The sequence below is a fragment of the Symphodus melops genome (genome assembly GCF_947650265.1).
Source record: "Symphodus melops genome assembly, chromosome: 10".
NCBI classification, from domain to species: domain Eukaryota; kingdom Metazoa; phylum Chordata; class Actinopteri; order Labriformes; family Labridae; genus Symphodus; species Symphodus melops.
The window spans coordinates 9,971,975-9,993,622 of NC_136700.1; the positions used below are offsets into that span (position 1 = coordinate 9,971,975).

The 21,648-nt window shown below is 42.5% G+C and overlaps 1 protein-coding gene across 1 annotated transcript in view; it reads right to left on the reverse strand.

Moving 5' to 3' along the window:
• Positions 1-21,391, reverse strand: part of ppm1lb (protein phosphatase, Mg2+/Mn2+ dependent, 1Lb) — a 43,459-nt gene extending 22,068 nt beyond the window's left edge. Inside the window, exon 1 of the mRNA XM_079354337.1 lies at positions 20,416-21,391. Within this exon, the coding sequence (XP_079210463.1) occupies positions 20,416-20,814 (399 nt within the window). The 5' untranslated portion in view covers positions 20,815-21,391. The remainder of the gene's footprint in view (positions 1-20,415) is intronic.
• Between the last annotated feature and the right edge of the window lie 257 nt (positions 21,392-21,648).

Sequence of the window (21,648 nt, forward strand, 5' to 3'; positions counted from 1 at the left end):
CAATGAATCTTAAAAATCTCCGCCAGTCTTCATCGCAGTGATTCTAAAAGTAGGGTCCGTGAACCATAGCTTGGGGGTCCGTGGAATAATTTACAAAAAATTGATCAACTCTGATGTGATCGTGACATGTCTGTCACTTCATAAAAAGGAAGAAAAAAAACCTCAAAATAAAAAAACGGCTCGGTGCCAAAATCTTCTCAAAGTTTATAAAGTGAATTACTTGAAAAGTATAATGTAGCCTAATTCTAAACTGTAGGGAGAGAGGTGGGATCTGCTGAAAAAAATCTAGTTTTAGATTCTCTTAAAACTTTATAAACAATGTAGGCCTTATTTTTCTATCAGCAAACATCCACTAGTTCATTTTTGGAGCGCAATGATTTCATCGATTTGATGAGCATTTATAAGTCAAAGGCACGACGAGAGCTGCAAGACTTTTTGATTATTTCTTATTCTGACATTTCCCTGACCAATTTTAAGATATCAATCTCAATGTCTGAGACGAAGCAATGTCTCAAAGAGGATGATTTTAAATAAACAAAACTACTTGATTATTCTGCTGTCTTTGAAACATGTCCTTATTTTCTGCAAAATGTATCAAACTAACCAATTAAAGATGATGGTGAAAATCGACTGCAGATTAATAAAGTCTGAAATACGAAGGAAGCGTCTGAAAAGTTGTTAGGTGCAAAACAGAATTATGACAGGAAGCGGGCTAAATGATTGAACATTTTCAATTTCCTTTAATAAGCAGATGTAGGGGAGGAATGATGACTGCTTCTGTTCAGGACCCAGAGGGTTTGGCGAAGCACTTCTCAGATAGCCATCAGCTCACTGTTGTCCATGTGCTGAGGACACAGACAGGGCTATAACAAGCTTGTGAAACACAATTGTACATAACATAGATTCATTCATACATGGAAATGAGCTAGTTAGCTAAATCTGGTACAAAGCATCTCTTCTCTTCTGAGACTAATGTTTTAGGGTTTTTTTTGTACACTGTCCCTAATCCAATTAAACTTATAAACTAAACATACATGACAGACGACACATTCATAGACTTAACAGAGCTGCATGTTAATGTTAAAGTGATAATCTAAAGCTATAAGAGAAGAAAGAGGGATAGAAGAGGAAAGGAGTAGAGAAGAGAAGATAGACGCTAATCAAATACAGACGCTTGATGTCTCTAAAGGCTTGTCCTTTTGGCATCTATTAGAATTTCACTCGTCCTCCAGACCCAAACACCTACCTTTGCTCTATTTATATATACACCTCTGCGTTTCTCGGTGTGCTCATAGTATATATACGTATACTGCTGACATTTACTTGTCGTCATCCTCCCTTTTGTTTTGCAGTGAATTAAAAAGACCCAGAGGGAGTTTATTTTTAATTCACCACTGAGCTGCAATATTCTTCCCATGCAGAGACATACCTCCGGTTGCTGTTATTGCCTTTATGTTATTGCTTCCTACAAGTCTTTTAGTGTTTACAGACAGCCATTTATTTGGAACTGTATTTACAGAGACCTTTAACAAATGAAAGCCATTTATTATGTGTTGCATCATCTCCTGGGAAGACAGTCTCAAGTTCAATTGGGTATAAAATACATTGATTTAACCTACAATCCTCTCCAAATAATCATTATAAAAATCCTTCTAATCCAAACTAATTTTCTTTTACTGGAGTGAATAACTGAATCTGACCGAAGCATGTCACAGCATGACTTTTTCTTATTACAGAAGAAGCTATCCAGAGGTCTGGAGCCATGCAGGCTTCACAAGTTTGGCCTCTTTTGTAAAAAAAAAAAAAATTAAAAAATGGCAGTGTCCAGAACTCAGATGCAAAAAAAAAGAAAAAAATTTGATTCATAAATTAAAACTGTTCTCCAAAAATGCCAAGAACAACAATTAGTAAAGAATATTTTTTCCACACATTTTCTTGGCCCTTTTTTAATTCCAATTGAAGCAACTGAACAAAAGTCAGCAGTCCTTATTGAGTGCATTAATCAAAGCAATCTCAGATGTTCCAAAAAGGAAGCCCACTGAAAAAAAACCCCTACAGTTTCTCAGTGTTAGATTGACCCTGGCATCAAAACCAAACAGCCTCCATTAGGGCTCATATGAAATGAATTTTTACAACCTGGTTTCCAATAATAAGGCATAATAATTAGATGCCCAGCGTTTTAGCTGTTTGTGAAAGGGTTAAGGCCAGCATAAGTTCCACCTCTTTGTCTGTTATGACTAAAAGCTAGGTACATTCAGCATTTCCAATGTTACATTGGCCATGGTTGGGCTTCATGACGCCTCACCAGGAACAGTCTGTTGGTGTCAATTAGACTATGTGCATGTTCTGTAGAGTTTGTGGCAATAGCACACCACACAGTTCAACTCAAGACTCGACTAACAAGCTGTGAAAATCATTATTCCAATATCAAGTCAACAGTCGGTGGAAGCAAGCGCCCACTGATAAAGCTTTTTTTAAAGGGCGCTCCCACCAGGCAATCCGCACTGTGGCCAAGCTGAAACTGAAAAATTTGGGCAGGTGAAAATATTCAGAGTCAGAGTCAGCCAGAGAAACCTCACAAGGTCTAAGAGGAAATCTGGACTATTTTGTGTCATAACGTGACAAGGTTTGTACAACAGGCTCAGGTCGACTTTGGCCTGGAGCAGTGTGAGTGCAGGCCAGCAGGGGACTGGACTGGGGGGGGGGGGGGGGGGGGACGACAATCGTGACTCAGCACGTTCATGGGCAACTGGGGCCCCAAAGGCTGACAAACTTTAAAACAAAACTCAGATGTGCAACCTTTGCAGCGATAGTAGAATACCTCCTTTCAGGGGGCCCGAGTAAGCATTGCATGCATCACAGTCAGTGAAGGTCAACAAAGAAAAGAGGAATCCTTTGTTTGTGTGTCTCAGTGTGTGTGAGAGGAATTATCTGTCTAAAGGAGAAGAGGCTTAAGCATCATGACACTGGCGGACATGAGGGTGATCAAGGCCGGTTGGAGGGCCACAAATTGATTTTTGTCTAGGGCCCCAACAGACTTTAGAATCTCCACTGGCAACTGGGACTTAGTCGAAAATGTCTGTTTCACATGGTATTTCATCTCTAGTGTAACTGAGTTCTGAATAAGCGGCAGAATGTAAAAAAACAACAACTGCGATGCAGGCCAAGTTGTGAAGACAACTGAGAAAAGTTTTAGAAAACAAGAGTGAGTGTTCCTCTCTCGTCTTGAATGTGGGGCACAAAAAGCCTAAAGGAGAAGAACTGAGTAAATGTCAGCTACGCCTCCCTTTCTCCCTCTGATACACACACACACACACACAGACACCTATCGCAATCTTACACCCTCCCAATTGCTCATGCACTCTGAGGCCTAATCTCCCTCTGTGCCCACACACACGGATCACACACTCACACACACACACACGACAACAACACACGGCACACACTTGGCGAGTGTTCTTATTTGTATTCCTGTGATCTGGAGCCTGCGTTCTCTGGCAGACACTGATATATCAACATGAATATTCATTTACCAGTCAGAGTGGCAAGCTTCAGCAGCCCCCTCTCTCTTCTTGCAAGTGTGCATACACACACACACACACACGCACACGCACACACACACACAGATCTAACACAAAATGGCGATGCATTCTCTAACACTGCTATCTTTCTAGCACATTGACAAGTTTACACTGAAGTCTTTCGCGGTGTCTCTCGCCATGAGCTAAAAGGACCATGTCAGCATCCGACTGTAACACATACACACACAAACACACACAGAATGTGAGAGGTGTGGTTCCGTCTCTCTGTCTTGATTGAAGTAGCTTATCAATCATTTCCCGCTTGATTAATTTATGCAGCGGATCTTCTGGATGATTAATCGCATCCGTCGAAGAGTCGTTTAATGTTTGAGCAGCTTCAATAAGAAAAACCAAGGCTGAAGCTTCAAGTTTTATTTCCACATAGACTCACTATCATTGTACTTTTAAAAGCTGATTTTGTCAACTTCATTGGAGTGGGAGTACAAATCCCCCTCACCACTTGTGGGTAGGAAACCATTAGGGTACAAGTATTGGAGACACAATTCAAGACCTCTGTCACTGTGCATTCATCATCTCCACAAGCCAACTCTCTCTTCTACGTCTTCACAGCTCATTGCTCCCGTGCTTCCTCTTACACACACACACACACACACACACACACACACACACACACACACACACACACACACACACACACACACACACACACACACACACACACACACACACACACACACACACACACACACACACACACACACACACACACACACACACACACACACACACACACACACACACACACACACACACACACACACACACACACACACACACACACACACACACACACACACACACACACACACACACACAGATCTGAAATATCAATTTACATTTCTCTCCACTTGACTACAAGCACAATGCACATCAACAATGCCACCAAATCACTCACGCTCAGTAAAACCTTTTCACTGCTCTTCTCATTCACTTTCTCCAGCTGGGACTCAAAGGATGATCATGGATGTGACCTTCACGGAGCAGAATCTGACCTTCAAACTCTTTCTGTCGCTAATCACCTCCTGCTCCTCTCTTCATGTGAAAACACCCTCTACTCTTAACGAAACAAAAAACAAAACAAACAAAAAAAAAAAAGCCCATGTGAGCGGAGAAAATAAAAGTGAAATGAAGACAGATGGAGCACAAAGCTCTCACACTCCCTGTTAGATCTACAGAGGATGGTGTAACACAACGATTTGGAGATGAAAGGAGAGCATAATAGATATGAGCATTTCAAATGCTAACACCAAAGCTGTAGTTAGAGGTGAAAGCAAACAAAGTTTTCTTTTTTGTGTTTTGTTTACAGACTACTGTTGTTGGAGTGTTTTATCATCTGACAAGGCCTTCACAGCAGCGAGATAGAAAAGAAGAAAGGAAGAAGGCCGGATGGAGCTGTTTACGTTTGATGTAAACACACTCTGCCCTTCTGTTCCTGCAGCGCCTCCTTTACTTCTTCCTGTTTGAAGTCAACGCCCTCTACCAGCCGAAATATACTCCACCATCCTACTATGGCTTAAAACTATGTGCAAACATGTAATCAATGTTGCAACTATTTTAGTCAACATTTCTTAATATAATCATTTTATTGATCTGGGGTTGTAACAATACCAGAAGCTGGAACTTATAGTTATAGTAGTAGCATTAATTACCATTTTGACACCATGGTAACAAAAATAGAAGTCCTATATAGGACACCCAGTATAAGGTTATTTCTTAAATAACCAAGAAATTCAAGGCAAACTCTTGAACATTATCTAAGTTGCACCAAATTGTTGGCAACATTTGAGTGCAGTTTGGACAGTTCTCTCTTGCCTTCTCCCAAAAAAGTAAAATCGATTATTTTGACAACCTTAATACAGTCCTACTGTATGTCACCAGTTGTGAGTTGTAGGATCACAGCAAACATTACATTTTTTTTATACATCCTCTTTGTACACTCTCTCTAATGACTGAGCCAAACCAGCGGCCCATGCAGGAAATACTTTGAATGTCCCGCAGCCAGATTGCTTATCGCACATCAAACTAATCAGGCATCAAACTCCCTTAAACCTGCCATCAAATGACAGACAACGCAGTAGAAATTCAGCTCCATTTTTAAATGTACCAAGAATAACCAGGCCTTAAACGCCTTTTAGAATTTTAAAGATGGCTACTTATTGCTTTGAATGTTTTAATTTCAAGTCGATATGTTTTTTCCATAAAGCTGCCAATCAATCTGTGTATCAACCTTGGACTTATTGTTTCAGCTCCAAATATAACATTATCTGCATGAACACAGACACCTGATGATTATTGATATGCAGATTGAGTCGCCGCAGTCGTTTACATTCTGAGAGACTTTTGCCGCCACAAGACAGCACTCTCTGCCAAATGACACTTCCACCATCCTGAGTCGACAGCTTCCTGGGCTCCACTCATCCCTTCCTGTGTCCATCCATTCATGATGGCTCTCATCTCCATACAGCTGGCTTCCCTGGCACAACAACTCTTTCAATTAAGCAACAAGGCTTAGGATGAGAGGGAAAAAAAAGCTAACAGCACACATATGGTGCATAGTTACCCTCTCTATTCCACATGCATGTCATTTCAGTACATGCTTATAGAGTGTTGAGCAGCAGCAGGCAGCAGGCCTGTAATTGGGGCACCCATAAATAAGGAACAGAGTGACGTCTGGATTTTCTGCTGATCTGTTTTGCACAAGATGCATGCGTGAATAAATTGATTTTTGTGCTTTACTCTGCTGGTGTCATCTGGATTACTCCCCCCCCCCCCCCCAAACCAAATGCTTCCATCCATATCCTCTTCCTATTTCTTAACCTCAACCTCTTTCTCTCGCAGTCTCTCCGGAGACAGATGTTGCATTTATCACTTTAATTACAAACTGCCGCCTTCTTTCCTCGGTCTGATTAGCGGCAAAGAAAGAAAAAAAAACGCACCACTGAAGAAGAAGACACAAATAGAAGAGCTTCCTAAAGCCTTTATAGATGTACAGTACGAATACACACTCCAACTTCGCCATAAAAATGTCACTTTCCTTCACGCAGTGATCAAAGCAAGTCCTGTTTGTGTGAGAAAATAGCCACACCAAACTGTGCTGGCTGATAAACATTGAGACATTCATACAATTCAATACTCATCTCCTCCATCCACTGCTGCAACGCTCATCAGTATCAGAATAAGCTTTATTGGCCAGGTATCTTTAACACACAAGGAATTTAACTTTGGTAGTCTCTGCTCTTTTTGTACACAAGAACATTAAATATGAACTAAAAATATAAACAGGTAATTAAAGACTAATATGTACGAGACTAAATCAGATAATAGTGCAGTGGTGAGTTGTGCACAAGGATGATGATTATCTTAACAGTATTTACATTACAGAGTGTGCGTAGGTGATCGCTTATGAAGCATCCTGAGGAAATTGAAGGCTTTTGTGTGTTGATGTGTCACTCTGTGGGAGTACACCCTTTTCATAACATTGATTAGTTTCAATGTTTCAGCGCGTATGGGGACAAGGCATCGCATGAGCAAGCCATGAATACAGGAACAACAGAGTAGAAAAGGGACGAGGGGATGTGAGTAAGAGTAAACTAAAGTGAAGCAGCTACTTTCAGCTTGTGAGTCATGACTGATTCAAGGACAGAGGCAAGAGGTAGATCCTGCTTCGCATCAGTCTGTGTGACAGACGTGTGGGAGGCCAAGACCTCCCTTCCCACACTCTAGCAGAGGAACGGATGTCTCTGGGACATTAAAGTCTGATCCAGGATCAAAATGCCGTCTTACATTAGTCCTCTTACTGTCTGGAAGCACCAAAGCTAAGTCATTGGCACTGTGACCATTCTGATGTTTATTTTCCTCTCATTTATGTGTTAGACTTATTATTCTTTTGGGTCAAACTGATTTAAGTGACAAAAAAAAAAAAGCATTGGGACATATGATGAAGTGACACATGATGCTCCACGAGGGCTCTAATTTTGGGTACAGCCAAGTTCCCATACAACATAATGAGGACAGGAAGTGCAGCCAAAAACCAAACCCTGTGCCCACTTTCCAAAATAATCCCCAATGTTGCTCAAAACTACACTGTGTGTGTATTTCAGGCTTCATTTAATTAATACGTTATGGAAAGTGTCCAGTAACTCCGCTTTCATTAGTTTCTGGCTAATGAGTTGTATCAATGCTTAAATGCTGAATAAACTTGCCCACGTAGGGAATCGTTCTGAGCTGCCTCTGATCATTTTTTGTCCATCCCGTTTGCACGCTCTTGACAGATTGTACATTTGTTATCGTGCCAGGGAGGGCTGCAGGCGCAGTGGCAGAGCTAGCAGGCGTCAGGCCACGGGTCTCCAAGCCAGCCCAGTTTCCACAGCAGGTGCAGGACCATAATGGAGAAGACTCAGTCCACTTTGGCCTGTTCACTATTTCCAGGCTTAGAATTGAATGCCCCCTCGAGAGGCTTCATGCTAAGAATAGAAAAAGGACAACTCAGCATTGTGTTCAACATTTTCAGAACTCTTCTCTCCCCCCCCCCGCCCCCCATCTCTTGCAGGTCTCCAGGCTTTGTGATTTTTGTTTCATCATAAAAGATAGAGGTGGACAGTGGATTGAGTTACAAATCATGGAGAGAGAGAGAGAGAGAGAGAGAGAGAGAGAGAGAGAGAGAGGCATGTAGCCAAGAATGTGGGCTGCCTGCTTTAAGGAATGCATCCTCTGTACATGAGGTGCGCAAACTAACCACCAATCAACTGGCGCCCCATTATACCTTACCTTATGCATTTCATTTCATAATCTAATAAAGTCATGTTGATGTGAAACTGAAAGAAAGAAGCTCATACTTGTGAAGAGAGCAGTTTTGGAAAATGTTGCTCGAAAACTGTCAAAATGAAAATTGTAGAACAAGTCACTTTTTTTACGATCTACGAATTGGGGGGAGGGGGGGGGGCGAAGTTAAAATCAGGAGTTCTTGTTTTGTAACAAAAACTGATATTAAGTGCTGTGATGTCACTGTTAAGAACAGAAGCCACCCAGATAAAGCAACAGGAGTTAGCCACTAATTTCACACTGTACGCAGAGCGTGTGCCATCCCCAGAAGCCTTTATAAATTACGTTGTGTGTGTGTGTGCGTGTGCGTGTGCGTGTGTGCGTGTGTGTGTGTTTGCACATGGCCATGCTGTAAGTAAAAGTTGTGGACTCCCCCCAGGACCAGAAGCAGTAGACTCTTTAATATTTCAGAGCAGTGATAAATAAGTCAGACAGACTGCAGAGAGATAAGGTGACTCTGCGGATCGGGGTGAGGAGGTGGGAGGGAAGACAGAGGGAGAGAAGGGGAAATATAAGGTGGAAAGAGATCTATAAGGTAACAGAGCAAAAGGTCAGAAGACATGAAGAGAAGGAATGGGGAGAGCAGAAAAAGATTTATTTTACTCTTTAAGGCAAAATCCAAGCACCTCTCATAAACAGGAAAATATCTACTTCAACAAGCTTACTATAGATGTTATCACTCCAAGAACAGTCAGTAATGTGGATCAAATGGTGAAAATGTTCAATCAGATTTGAAAAGCATTGACCTTCAATGTCCCCATTTTCTCACACACACACACACACACACCAAAGAACAATCGCATATCTCCAGTTGCACTCCCTTGACAACACTGACCTCAGGTCGAATGACCACATTTTGATTTGTAAAGGACAGAAGAGATCAGAGAGGGATCAGAAGCGGAGGAGAGATACGAAGGTAAGGCGGGAGAGGGGAGGGTGGATGAAGAGTAAGGGGAGAAAACAGAGATGGTTTCTGTGTGAAAAGGTCAACAGAGGCACAGAGAGAGAGAGAGAGAGAGAGAGAGAGAGAAGATGAAAAACAGAGGAGCGAGGTGGGAAAACACAGGGGGAGGGAGGGTGGACTGCCCCGTGGTGCCGTGGCCTCTAGTCTGAGAGGCTTAAGATCAAAAGATGAAAAACCTTCACTTCATACACAATCTATCTCACAGCATGATGTGCAGTTACTGTATGTTTAGCCTCTATCTGTCAGCCTTTTGCTTCACACAGACTCTTAAAGCTTGGATTTTAAACAAACATGGTGCTTTTTTTTTTGCTGCACAACAAGCCTGGAAAATCTTGTCATCGCTAACCATCCATCCAGGACGTCTTTCCCACTTCTGTGGTCCGGTTTTCTCCTGGCACCGCGAGGACACTTATCATCCACGCCACCATTTCCCCTCTTTACTAACCCTGAATAAAGCGTCTCAACTCTTCGGCGCAACTAAAGCTGCCAGCTTCAGCTGTTGGATAAGCTAATTAAATCAAGTCAGCAAGAGGGCAACATGCAGACTTCTGAGGAGACTAAATACATGCAGGTTCTGGATGTGTGAGCGCTATGCAGAGGGCTGGTGTCTAAAAATATCTAAAAGTTCAACAAGAAGGTAAAGAGGAATTAAGTGGGGGAAAAAAGAGATAGGATTTTGGGAGAGGGACGATGGGAAAAAAAAAGAAAGTGAATCCATCGAGAGAACGTATAGTCCCAATCTCCTAGTGGGATTAGTGTAAATCTAATCTGCCCCGCTGTCTCTTCTACTCCTTTTAGCCTCAGCTTAGAGACGCTCTCAGGAAGAGAGCAGGCAGCCTAAGAGCCTTGAGCTGTTAGCATTAGCTCACATCACCGTAAGCTTCCTCTGCACCACACTAATCAATTACCAACCCTGCTTATCTGCCTCTAAACTTCCTATCCACTCATCCAGCCATCACCAAATCCACGACCCCAACAAACATGCGTACGAATGCATGTAAAGCTATTTTAACATGAACAAACACCCTCGATGTGATGGAGGATGTACAGTACGTCTGCTGTGCTACTGGGGCATCATCACAGTCACATTTAGTTTAGAATTGTTTCAATAACCGAAGTGACCTGACTGAATAGAAAAACATCTATGGAGAAGGACAAGACTGCTCCTTGCTGCCATAGAGCTGAGAAGCTTATTAGTGGATTATCTTCTCTTCAGTTATTTATTCATCTCTAAATTTCAGCTTTTTTTTTTCCGAATGTTTAGAAGTTTTTCTTTTCAATAAAAAAAATATTGCTGGGGGTGGACTCAGACTGTTGGTAGAATACAATCAATCAAAGTTTATGAGTGATGACTCAACCTTGGAACGATATTGACATTTTTCAAATACGTTGAGGACATTGCACAGCCAAGCAGTTAATCAATTAATCATGACAATGACTAGTAGACATTTGCAGAATTAATTAATAATGAACATTATCCATGGGTGAAGCCTGAGTGTCTCACACAATGTTGTCTTACCGTTCCACTGTAAAGGATCTGCTACTGAAGAAATTAACGTTTTAACAAGAATTTACTGAAATAGAGTATATATATATGGTCTTCAGTTTAGGGCCAAGATGTTTGTCTTGTACACGTGGCGTAGGGTCAAAGATACACATCTCTGAATCTTCCATCTTGTGAACTGTCCTGTAACCCAAATTCATCCAAAGTTCAATGTAAGAGATTCCCAGCACCGACCAAACCAAGCTTACATGTTAACAGAGCCATGTGTAATGGCAGCCAGTAAATATCCCATACCTGACTGGGATGTGGATAAATGCAGCATGTGTATAGTCTTGGTCTGTAGTCACTGTGGATTTAATATACACACACCCAAATACGCCTCAACTTTAAATCTCACTGGTTTATTACTTCTACACTGGTTAACATATGAGCTTCAACCTGTCTTCACCTTCTTCCATGTTGTCTTCCCTCTAAATCAGCTTTTTCCTTATGTCTAAGAACTTTATGGCTAAGAACTTTATCTAGCCCTTGTGCAGCAGATGGTTCAACCAGTGTTGCCATGCCCCCGCCGCATCACAAAGAAAAAACAACAGGGAGAAAAGAAAACTCTAAAAAAAGAGTCAAAAAATCTCAAAAGGGCCACAATCAACAGTGTGTGTGGCACACATCCAGCGAGACCTACGCAAACGATGAAAGAAAAAAAAAGAGTCAGACCTATAATGTCTGCGACTGAGTACACAAGCGTGCGCGTTGCACTATTGTAATCACAAGCCCAAATAAATGGCCTGCTTTAGAATCAGATCCTTACTCCCACCCAGTGAGCCTTCCTTACAGTTTAAATTAAAGGCAATCTGGAGCAGGGTAAATTCGCCTCAGAGTGTATTTGAAGGTTTGTAGCTCACAGAGAATAGAAACCATGTGCAAATAGCCAACATTCATATTATCTGCATTCCTCGTGTCTGGATGGAGTGGTGTCTGGGAGGCTGTGAAGCACATGTGGGCAGCAGATCAGCTCCGGGAAAGTTCACTTTAAAATCTTCATACAAACATTTCTGCGATAGAAACGTGCATACTCAGATGAAAAGCTCCAAACCTCAACTGGGGCATGTGCAGCATCGGTAGAAGAAAAGAAAAAAACACACAACCAGGAGGCCTGTATTTACCAGGATGCACCTGCCCTACCCAGAAGTGTCATCTGGCCAGTGTGAAGACAGGAAGAGCCACAACTGTGAGGGTTACGAAAATCACAGGCCAGTCTCTTTGCGCACACAATCTCACCAATGTTGCAAACTCAGAACAGCTGCGACTTACTAGCTCCTCCGAGCCAACATTCTCCTGCCGCCGTGCTTCACTTGCCAAGACAGCGAGCAAGCAAAGTCCAAACTGACTCATCTATTTTCTCAATCCAGACAGACAAACAAACAATTGTGGAGCTGGCTCCGGCTGGCGTGCGGACTAAGGCCCCTCTAGTCGGATTTAAATTGTAGACGATGTTCAACAGCAAAAACAAGCATTCCTTTATTTGAGCATTTTACGTAACTGCATTCTACGAGCAAAAGGAACTTTAAATGAGACCAGTCAATTCCAGCCATGTGATTAGATTTAAGGCCTGCTAATCAGCTACATGCCAAAACAAACAAACAAACATCCTGTAAGACATTGCAATCTAATAGCACTGCTTTGGACAAATATAGCAGTGCTGGAGGAAAGCATTGTGCATTCAGAGCCAGGCTGGTTTTGCAACCTCAATTGGATTTTAAACCTACACTTCCAACACAATCAGCATGCTTGGCATTTAAAATAGCTTACACATCACATGGGGTAGTGCACAGACATGGGGGTGACTGGAGGTGGCGTGTGGCCAAGCAGCAAGTGTGGGCACAGCGGGGTAATGAGGGAGATGCTGTAATTGGGGGGACAGCAGGTTGACGTGGCCTCGGAGATGGAGTTTTTTGTGACACATTCATTCGCTGCCAGCCCCCCCCCCTAAGAGAGAGGAGGAGATGGAGGTAGTGTGGGAGAATAGGTGAAAAGGGAAAACAGGTGGGAGGGTAACACAAGGGAGGGGGGAAAGGGGGGGGGGGGGGATTGGTAACCAAACACAACAGCTCCCTTACCAATCCCACCCTTCAGTGCCATGTCAGCTCAAAGTCACCCCACTGGGAGAGAGCTGAATAAAACGGGGCTGCACAAAGAGAGGCTAAACACCACGAAGTGCCAACGTCACACACATACAACTTTAAAACATAGGAGCACCACGCAAACGAAACTCAACACACTGATATGTGGTGCGATGTGTGCGAGATGAGAACAATGACCTTGTGGCTTCTTTCTGCTCGGAGATGTATATTTAGTCTTGGGAGTTTGAGGAGAAGTGTTTGACAGAGCGGGTGTTAAATTATTGAGCAGTCACTGACAGAAGGGAAGGACGGCACACTGAGGCTGAAGAAGGCACTCTTATCTGGTGCTACATGCTGTTGGCAAGCACACATAAAGACCTGTCGAACAGACACACACACACACATCAAACCAAAGAAGTGCAGGTTGTCTTGAATCTTCGAAACGCTCTTATTTCAAGTGAGGAGCGTTTTATATTCTCAGACAGTACACATATGACTAATAACGTGTGGATATTGTAAAGCACCTCTCTGCTTATTTGATAGAAAACTTGGTGACAATGTAAAGATGAGATCACAGATGTTTTAACTCCATGGGCTAAACATTTAAAAGGCAACAGTTTCATTCATGCTTGTTTTGGTTTTATACTCTTCGACAACACTCCTCAGTCGCTCCCCATCAGTCCTCTCGCTGCGAGGAATACAAACTTCACCACCAGGGAAAAATTACCAAAAGGTCAGAAGACTTTTCAGTAGAAGCCTCCAGCTCTCCCATCTCTTCTCTGCAGCACGAGTATTTTCCAGCAGAACCTGACCTCCTGTGTGCTTTAAACTTTCCACTTCAATTTTCATCAAGCCAGAGCTGAAATATGGAGCCTCAGCTTTCGCCACAAGTGACAGAAGTGGGCACAGAAAGACTTGAGCGCTAGTGACGAGCAATTTTTTTTTCTTTCTGATCGTCATTAGATTAATTCATCCCTGTTGCCCTGTTGAGTCAGTGTGCAGAGTAAACTGCTTGCACTGACAGGAATTTAGTTCAACTCAAGGACACTTCAGTGTATGACTAAAGCTCTGCAGCCTGAGCCTGGTGGTGAAAGGAGCGTCTCTGTGTTCACTGTGCAGTCACATTCATGTCAAGGTTTGGAGAGAAAAGAAGGGGTTTGAGTGAAACAGCCCTTGCAGAGGTACTAGATGTCTTAAATCAATAATAAGGTCATTACTTGGCGGGAAAATCAGTTCATTGACATTTCATCAACTTAAGAACCGACATAGACAAGGTTTATGACAAGCCGTTTCACTTCCAACAAGCATGAAGCATGATTAGCGTTTATTTGGAGTTGTTATTGTTAATGATTGTTAGGCTGATACACACCCGTCTTTTAGCTCTGTTTTGGTCTCCGTCGACTCTCGGGGATGATTTCGGCTTAGCGCTCCCCTATGTGCACAAACTACCAGCGTACGGTATTAGTTCTATTTCAAGTAAGTGAGATCACTGCCATTACAAAGTAACATGTTACTGTACTGCATTACATCGTACGAAAAGAAACACAACACAGTACTTTTTAAGAGGTCAAAAATGGAAACCCATCCGCAAATCGTAACACACGTAGGCTAAATTGTCCAGACAACAAGTAGCCTACCTGAAGTCATTTCACAGCCTAGTTTACATCAACTGTGACTGCAACTAATAATAACAGGATGTGAGATGATAACCCATACAGTCCTTTATCATTTGATCTGGAAACACAATGGGAAGAAGGCAGTATCAGGTGCAGCTGTTTAACTAAAAACAACAGGACATTGGCTCTTGAACTACATTTCCCCATGATCTAGTTCTTGTCCCTATTCGTTAAAAAATTCAACAAAGAAGGGATTTCAAAGTAAATTTGGTTTGTTCTGCATTCTTGCTAGATGAACTAGCTAGCTACACATGTTGTAACACCTGGTATCCAACTACCACTACTACAACTGCCCAGAAGTGGGATGTGCTGAGTTTTGGGGCTGAAAGCAAACCACAGGAGCCAATTTGAAAGCAGTGAAATAATAAAAAAAAAAGCCCCATAATTCTTTGAGAGATGGGCCATTGAGGTGAAATATTTCTGCTGGCTCATGGGTCCAGTTCAGTATTCACAGGATGCAATATGATTCTGAGATATTGATTAAGCTGCTTTAACAATTCATAAAATCTTCCTTCTATATTATGTTATTGTTTATTATTTCTAATTAAGTCATACAAACTAGCTCGGGGCGTTGACGTCACGTGAAATAGTGTACAGCTGCTTCAGTCTCTCACAGCAACATCGTCTCTCCCTGGAAGTCCGGCCTCTTCCTCTGATCTCCATGTGACTCCTCAACATTTAATGAAGGAGAAGGTGAGCATCATCTTGTGCAAGCTTGAACACACACACACACACACACACACACACACACACACACACACACACACACACACACACACACACACACACACACACACACACACACACACACACACACACACACACACACACACACACACACACACACACACACACACACACACACACACACACACACACACACACACACACACACACACACACACACACACACACACACACACACACACACACACACACACACACACACACACACACACACACACACACACACACACACACACACACACACACACACACTTCATTTGCTCTCTCTGCCTAATCCTGTAATGCCAACAGAGCAATTAGTCACATACGGGCTCTTTCTTTCATCTCTTCAGGGAGAGCAGACTTGGGAGGAAACTGCTCAGTATCTTCACTATGTAACTCACCCCATGCCCTGTGAGCATCACACGCACACATGAACATAAGCCCATTGAATAATCTTAAGTTCAAACCGCAGTCTTTCTGGCTATAAAAAGTTCTTCTTTGCGATGTAACGTCAGTGAACTATGCTGCAGCAATGCCTCATTTAGCCTCAGCAGCTCAAAAGTCCAGTGAGCTTTAAAGTTCTCAAGAGACGAGTTAGAAGTCGAGCCCGATCAATTAATCGGCCAGCCGATAATATCGGTCGATATTAGCTAATCAAGTGACTATCAGTAACAGCTATTTTCATTGCAAATATTACTAGATTTGTTTACTATTCAAAAAGCTTATTTCATTCTCTTATTTCATTTGAGATTCAGTGTATTATAGTGACAGTCACAAGCCGAGTGTACGAGCTGGATTACAACAAGCATTATTATACTCTACATGCAGTTACTTCCCTCTTGTCTTGATTATTTTCCATGCCTGTTTGATGAAAGTTTTTGAGGGATAAAAATGATGAATATATCTATCTATGGCCTGAAAAAAAATCCCATATCGGTCAGGCCCTAGTTACAGTATAAGGCTGAAGCTGATTAGATGCAAAGCAAAACTACAGTCAAGCTAAAATAAAGAAATGATGATTCCTGTAGTTGTATTGTTTTTCTTGTTTTTTTTACTACCTTGACCTCTCATCACCTTCTCAGTTACAGTATAGCTATCAAAGCCCACTTAGAGACAAACACAACTGATTGAAAGTGCATGAAAGAGAGCTGTGAGAAAATCAACAGAAGCAGCTAAAAGGGTGGTAAAAACAGACAGAGAAAAAAAATTAAATAAAGCAGCACCTGCTATTCAAAGCTAAACAGCCTTAGTTTTCTCTGTACTCTACAGTTAAGGTGATTGTGCAGCGCCTGAAGCCACAACCTGACAGTGAGGCAGGGAGGAGCAGAGTGCGGCTGACTCTCTCCATGCCTGTATGGAATAAATGGCTCATGTTGCAGTTATATAGATGGAGAGCCCAGGGTTATCACTTTCATGCAGGTTATTCCCATATGTCAGCAGGAAATCTATCTCCATTTAACAGATAAATCCATCCCTGAGCAAACATTTAATGTGACTGAGACCGCCCATGGATATATACACATTGAACACTGATTTTTAACACTTTGAAAATTGAATTTGGACTGTGTGTGTGTGAGACGATGTGTGGCGCAGAGAGATATGGAAAGGAGCGGGAGATAGCTTAATGTTGTTTAGCGCTGGCTGACGATGCTCCTGGTCTTGAACTGATTGGTTTGAGTAAAATGTTGGAAAAGTAACAGTGTCCATCTTCATAAAGCATTCAAATGTATTTTTGAGCATATATAACTTTAACTTTCTTCCCAAAATGCAGGACTTACAAAGTTTTAGTTTTGCCGTTTACATTGTAGGCTAACTTAGCTTAATGAACAGTGAGAAAACAAGTATGCTAATTAAAGTGTATATTGGCGTATCTTAACTTAGCATAAAGACTGTAAGAAAATAGCGAGCCTGTCTCTTTCGAAAGTGAAAACATTTAACCACTGGCAGGTAACTGACATGTTCGAACTTGTGTGTTTAAGCTGTACACAAACAGAAAGGTCAAAAATAAATAATGTGGTTTTGAAAATGATGCTTACGTAACAACCGTCATGAGCTGTGAGAGGCAACTTTGCAACTCCGAGGTTGCCAGAAAAAGAGGAAGCTGCTTGGTGCTGAATTGTTTTTCGTGGAGAAATAATTACACCGCACAACTTGCTTTAAAGCCACTAATTACTGTTGTCAAGTTTTTGTTTTTGTAAGCATTGAATAAAGAGAGAGAAAGAGGGAGCAGATTTAACAACCTTTGGACAGAAGGAGCGCCGACTCCATGTTTCAGGCCTTTGTGATAGGCTGATTGCCTCTTGGCTACAGACACATTACTAATGCTGATTCAATCTTCAACTTTTAAAATACAGACATTTGTCAACAGTTCTAACAGTTTCTATGCATTGTGTGTGTCTCTGAACACTCCTACACCATGTCACAGGTTTGAATGCCTTTTCAGTGAATACTAATTAGAGTGATAACATCAGGTGCTGTGATATTATCGGTCTCTATTGATTGTCACACTCCAACCCAAAAGATAATGTATTGTAGAGTGTTAGGAGCTGGGCACTGACTTTGCTTTAAAGACTGTGCGTGTGTGGATTTGATGAGCATAGAACGTGAGTGGGACCCAAAATGAAAGTGGACGACAACTGGCTAACGAGGCAGCTGAGACGGCCTGTATTCCTCGTGTTGCCTCTGGCCCCACACCTCCTCTGCTTCACTTAATGCAATGCATTGCTAGAGGAAATGTAGATTCACTAACCGGAGGAAGTTGCTTCTGAAAGCCGCTGTCTGGCAACCATCCCACACTTCAAAAGGAAGTGTGGGAATGACAACAGAGCAAATTTTCGCCCATGGACATGCAGTGATAAGACAGCCTCTCGCCTACATGGGCAAATATGCGAGCCTTCTCTATGTTCTCTCTCTCTCTCACCATGTAGGCTCTCTCACTCAGTGTCAGTAACATAAACAAACATACTTTTCATGATTCATTTGTTCTATCGTGATATGTATAGCTGTAACAGGACAGACAGGTTCGGTAGCCATGTCTCGGAGAGGAACTCCACAGAGGAAAGAAGCATGGGGGGGGAGGCCGCAGGAAAAAATAATCCAATGACCACTTTTGGTCAAAAGCTGCAGCAGTCAGCACAGCGGACTAAAATCTGATTTCCCCTAAAAGAACAGCTATCCTCTATGCCTTTGCCGGCCTATTTTTAGCATGTTATCATTCAGCCTCAATCAGACCACAGCAGTTAAACTGGAAGAGGGAAGACGGTTGCTGCCTGTCAGGCTCATAACAGCATGAGGTCCCTCTTCATAGTCAGAGCTGTCTGATTAAAAAAGAAAAAGTATGTTTAATGTAAAGCTTAATAAAGAAAGAAAAAAAGGTCAAAGACAGAGGGAAACAGGATACCCTGTCACTTACAGTTTGTATTTTTGTTCTGTGTGACCGTCGCATTCAGCTGAGGTCATGGTTGCTGTGCTAAGAAACAATGCCAGTGTTCAAGAAAGCTATGACGACTTCATGATAGATCAGCGTTTTCATCTTCCCACAAGAGCTGTGGCGTCATCTCCAATGCTCTTTGTCCCAGTCACATCTTTTTTAAGGCTCTCTTTGTGAGTGGCTTTGTTAAGCTGTTCCCTTGCTGCCCTGACAGTAGCAGTGCTCATGCTCTGGTGTCAGAAGACGATGGCGAGAAAAGATATTTCTTATCTGTCAAAGAGAAAGGGGGGGGGGGGGGGGGCAACTGGGGGTGGACAGCAAGCAGCCAATCAGTGATCTAATGACCCGCTTCACTCGTCCATTCAAGTTCAGCTCGCTGAAGCACACTAAATTTGAGTTCACCCTCCTGCGTTTTGCTATAGTGGGGCCTATCCAGACATGTTCTTTTGGTACAAAAAAAACATGAGCTATATTACTTTGTGTCTTAGTTGAAAGCTTTAAATAGAAAAGATTCAGTTGCCTTGCCACAGAGTAAGAGTGGGCGAATGTGTGTGCAGGGCTGTAGGAAGGAATTATTGACTCCAAAGCACAGGCAGGAATTCTACATTCCTGCTTAAATATTCAATACACATGAGCTGATTACGAATTTCCACCCCGAGAAATAGCATATTTAGGGAGTAGGCTATCAACTAATTTTTTTTAATTAACTCAATTCAAACCTGAATGGGACGATGTACGACTCCGTTCTCAAAGAGGGTCTAGTACAAAGACCTCTGTTAATCGAGTTTTGTTGTAAGAGGCTGCACACTGCAAATCATTTTTATTTTTTAATTCAATTACCAAGCAAAGCTGATGGGCTCCAATTGGAGTTAGTGAGGGCAAAAAACAAGTTTGTCTCATAAAGAAGCTTGAGGGTACTTTGTGTGTCTCTTTGGAAAGCCCATGGTTGTGATGGTATCTGATTACTTGGGACTGAAAATGGGCTGGTATTATGACACTATTTTTACCTTTACTTCACAAGCTAAATCACACACTGTTTGCTTATTAATAAAGTTGTTCCAATAACTTTACTAACTACTGATTATGCCAAATATGTTTGGCCATAACAGAAAATGAAATATGTGTCATTGCTTCTGTGCTACATGAGAGCTTTTGCAAAACCCTTCTTATTTTTCTTTAACTCTGAATGCTGTGATGGCATAATAACAGCAACAGTCATACGTTTAAGTAAGTGTCATTTAGAAATGATCAGAGTTGTTTGTGCATGCTATGTAAAAAGTAACTTGCTTTACCGAGAGATCATGTGCGGTGCAATACCCAGACCTGGACTATAGTTTCTGGTAGATGATGCACTTAAAATAGCTGCCCAGCACTTTCCCAGTGGTGTAGGATATTGTTTTGGTCCAGTCATCCATCACATGTGAACAAGTCTGCATCTTTTACCAGTAGGCTTAGTGGAACCTTTTTTTATATTATGTTAGTTTATTGTATTTTATTTTTGAATTATTTGACTGGGTGCTTAAAGCAGGCACCTCACCTCTCATTTTTCTCCCCCCCAAAAACACTCACCTCTCCTCCATGGCCGTCAAAAATCCCAAATATAGATGGGTGACTCTTGTTGACGAGGTCGGTGAGCACCTCGAACCGGTCCTCCATGTGCTCTCTCCGGCCCTGGACGGAGTACACGGCCACATTGTTGCTTTTGAACTCCCATGTCTTGGAGAACTGTGCGTCCAGGACGTCTAGTCCGCCGAAGCGTTCGTTCTGCATCATCTCCGCCACTTTCCCCTTGACCATCTTGACCGCATCCCGGCTCGACTTGACGATGGTCTTCACTTCGTCCGTGTGGAAGAAGTAACTCCACAGAGCCAGGCTGATGCACAGCAGAAACAAGGTCTCCGGTCGAAGTAGAAAATAACGCATGATCCTTCCTAACAGAGACAGCAGGGTCATTGTATCCTCTATCATGTATTTATTTTTACATGCAGGAAATCACAGCAGGTTGTTGTATGTCGCTGGCCACCGCCGCTGATTTCAGTCCATCGTTGGTGGCGTCGCAGGCTTGGCAGCAGTGAAAGAGGAACATCTAAACACACCGAGAGACATACAATACTACGCTGACTGAACGGTGTCACCTCACTGCAACGCTGGACTCAGCAGCAGGCAGGCAGGAGGTAAGGTGTTCGCGTAGTGTACGTGCAGAGACAGGCAGCTGGGGAACAACACGGTTTGGTGGTCCAGGAAGGTCCCCTCTAACATGCAGACCCGCAGTGAGTCACAGCCGTGCGTTGACCATCTGATGCGGTCTGAGAACACACCGACTCCCCGGACAGAAACCAAAGGTCCCCCCCCGCCAAATGAAGCCAGTGTGTTGTTGTTGGCTGGAGTGGAGGAGAAGGCAGAGCCTATCTTCCTCGGCCAGCCCTGCTACCGTGCTCCCAGTCCTGAAATAGCGGTCTGTGTGCAGGCGCTCACATTCCCAGCTGCCACACTGCCTGCGACTCTGTGCTGGTGCCTGACTTCACAGTGGTGCTGCCTTCAGGCGCAGCTCGTATAGTAGCAGGCCATGAAGCAAGCGTTTGCTCTCAAAAATGATCAATAGTACTCTGTTGGATAATACTATACTCTTCTTAAGCTTCTGCTGCGTTATATAAAAATACACAATTGTGTTACTTGATATAAATTCCCCAAACAAAATTTCATATTTTTTAAATATAACATCTTATGTACATGAGAGTCTTTCATAAGTAGCTTGTGCAGAATATTTTAATCAAGTCATTTGCAAGTCAATGTATCTTTATT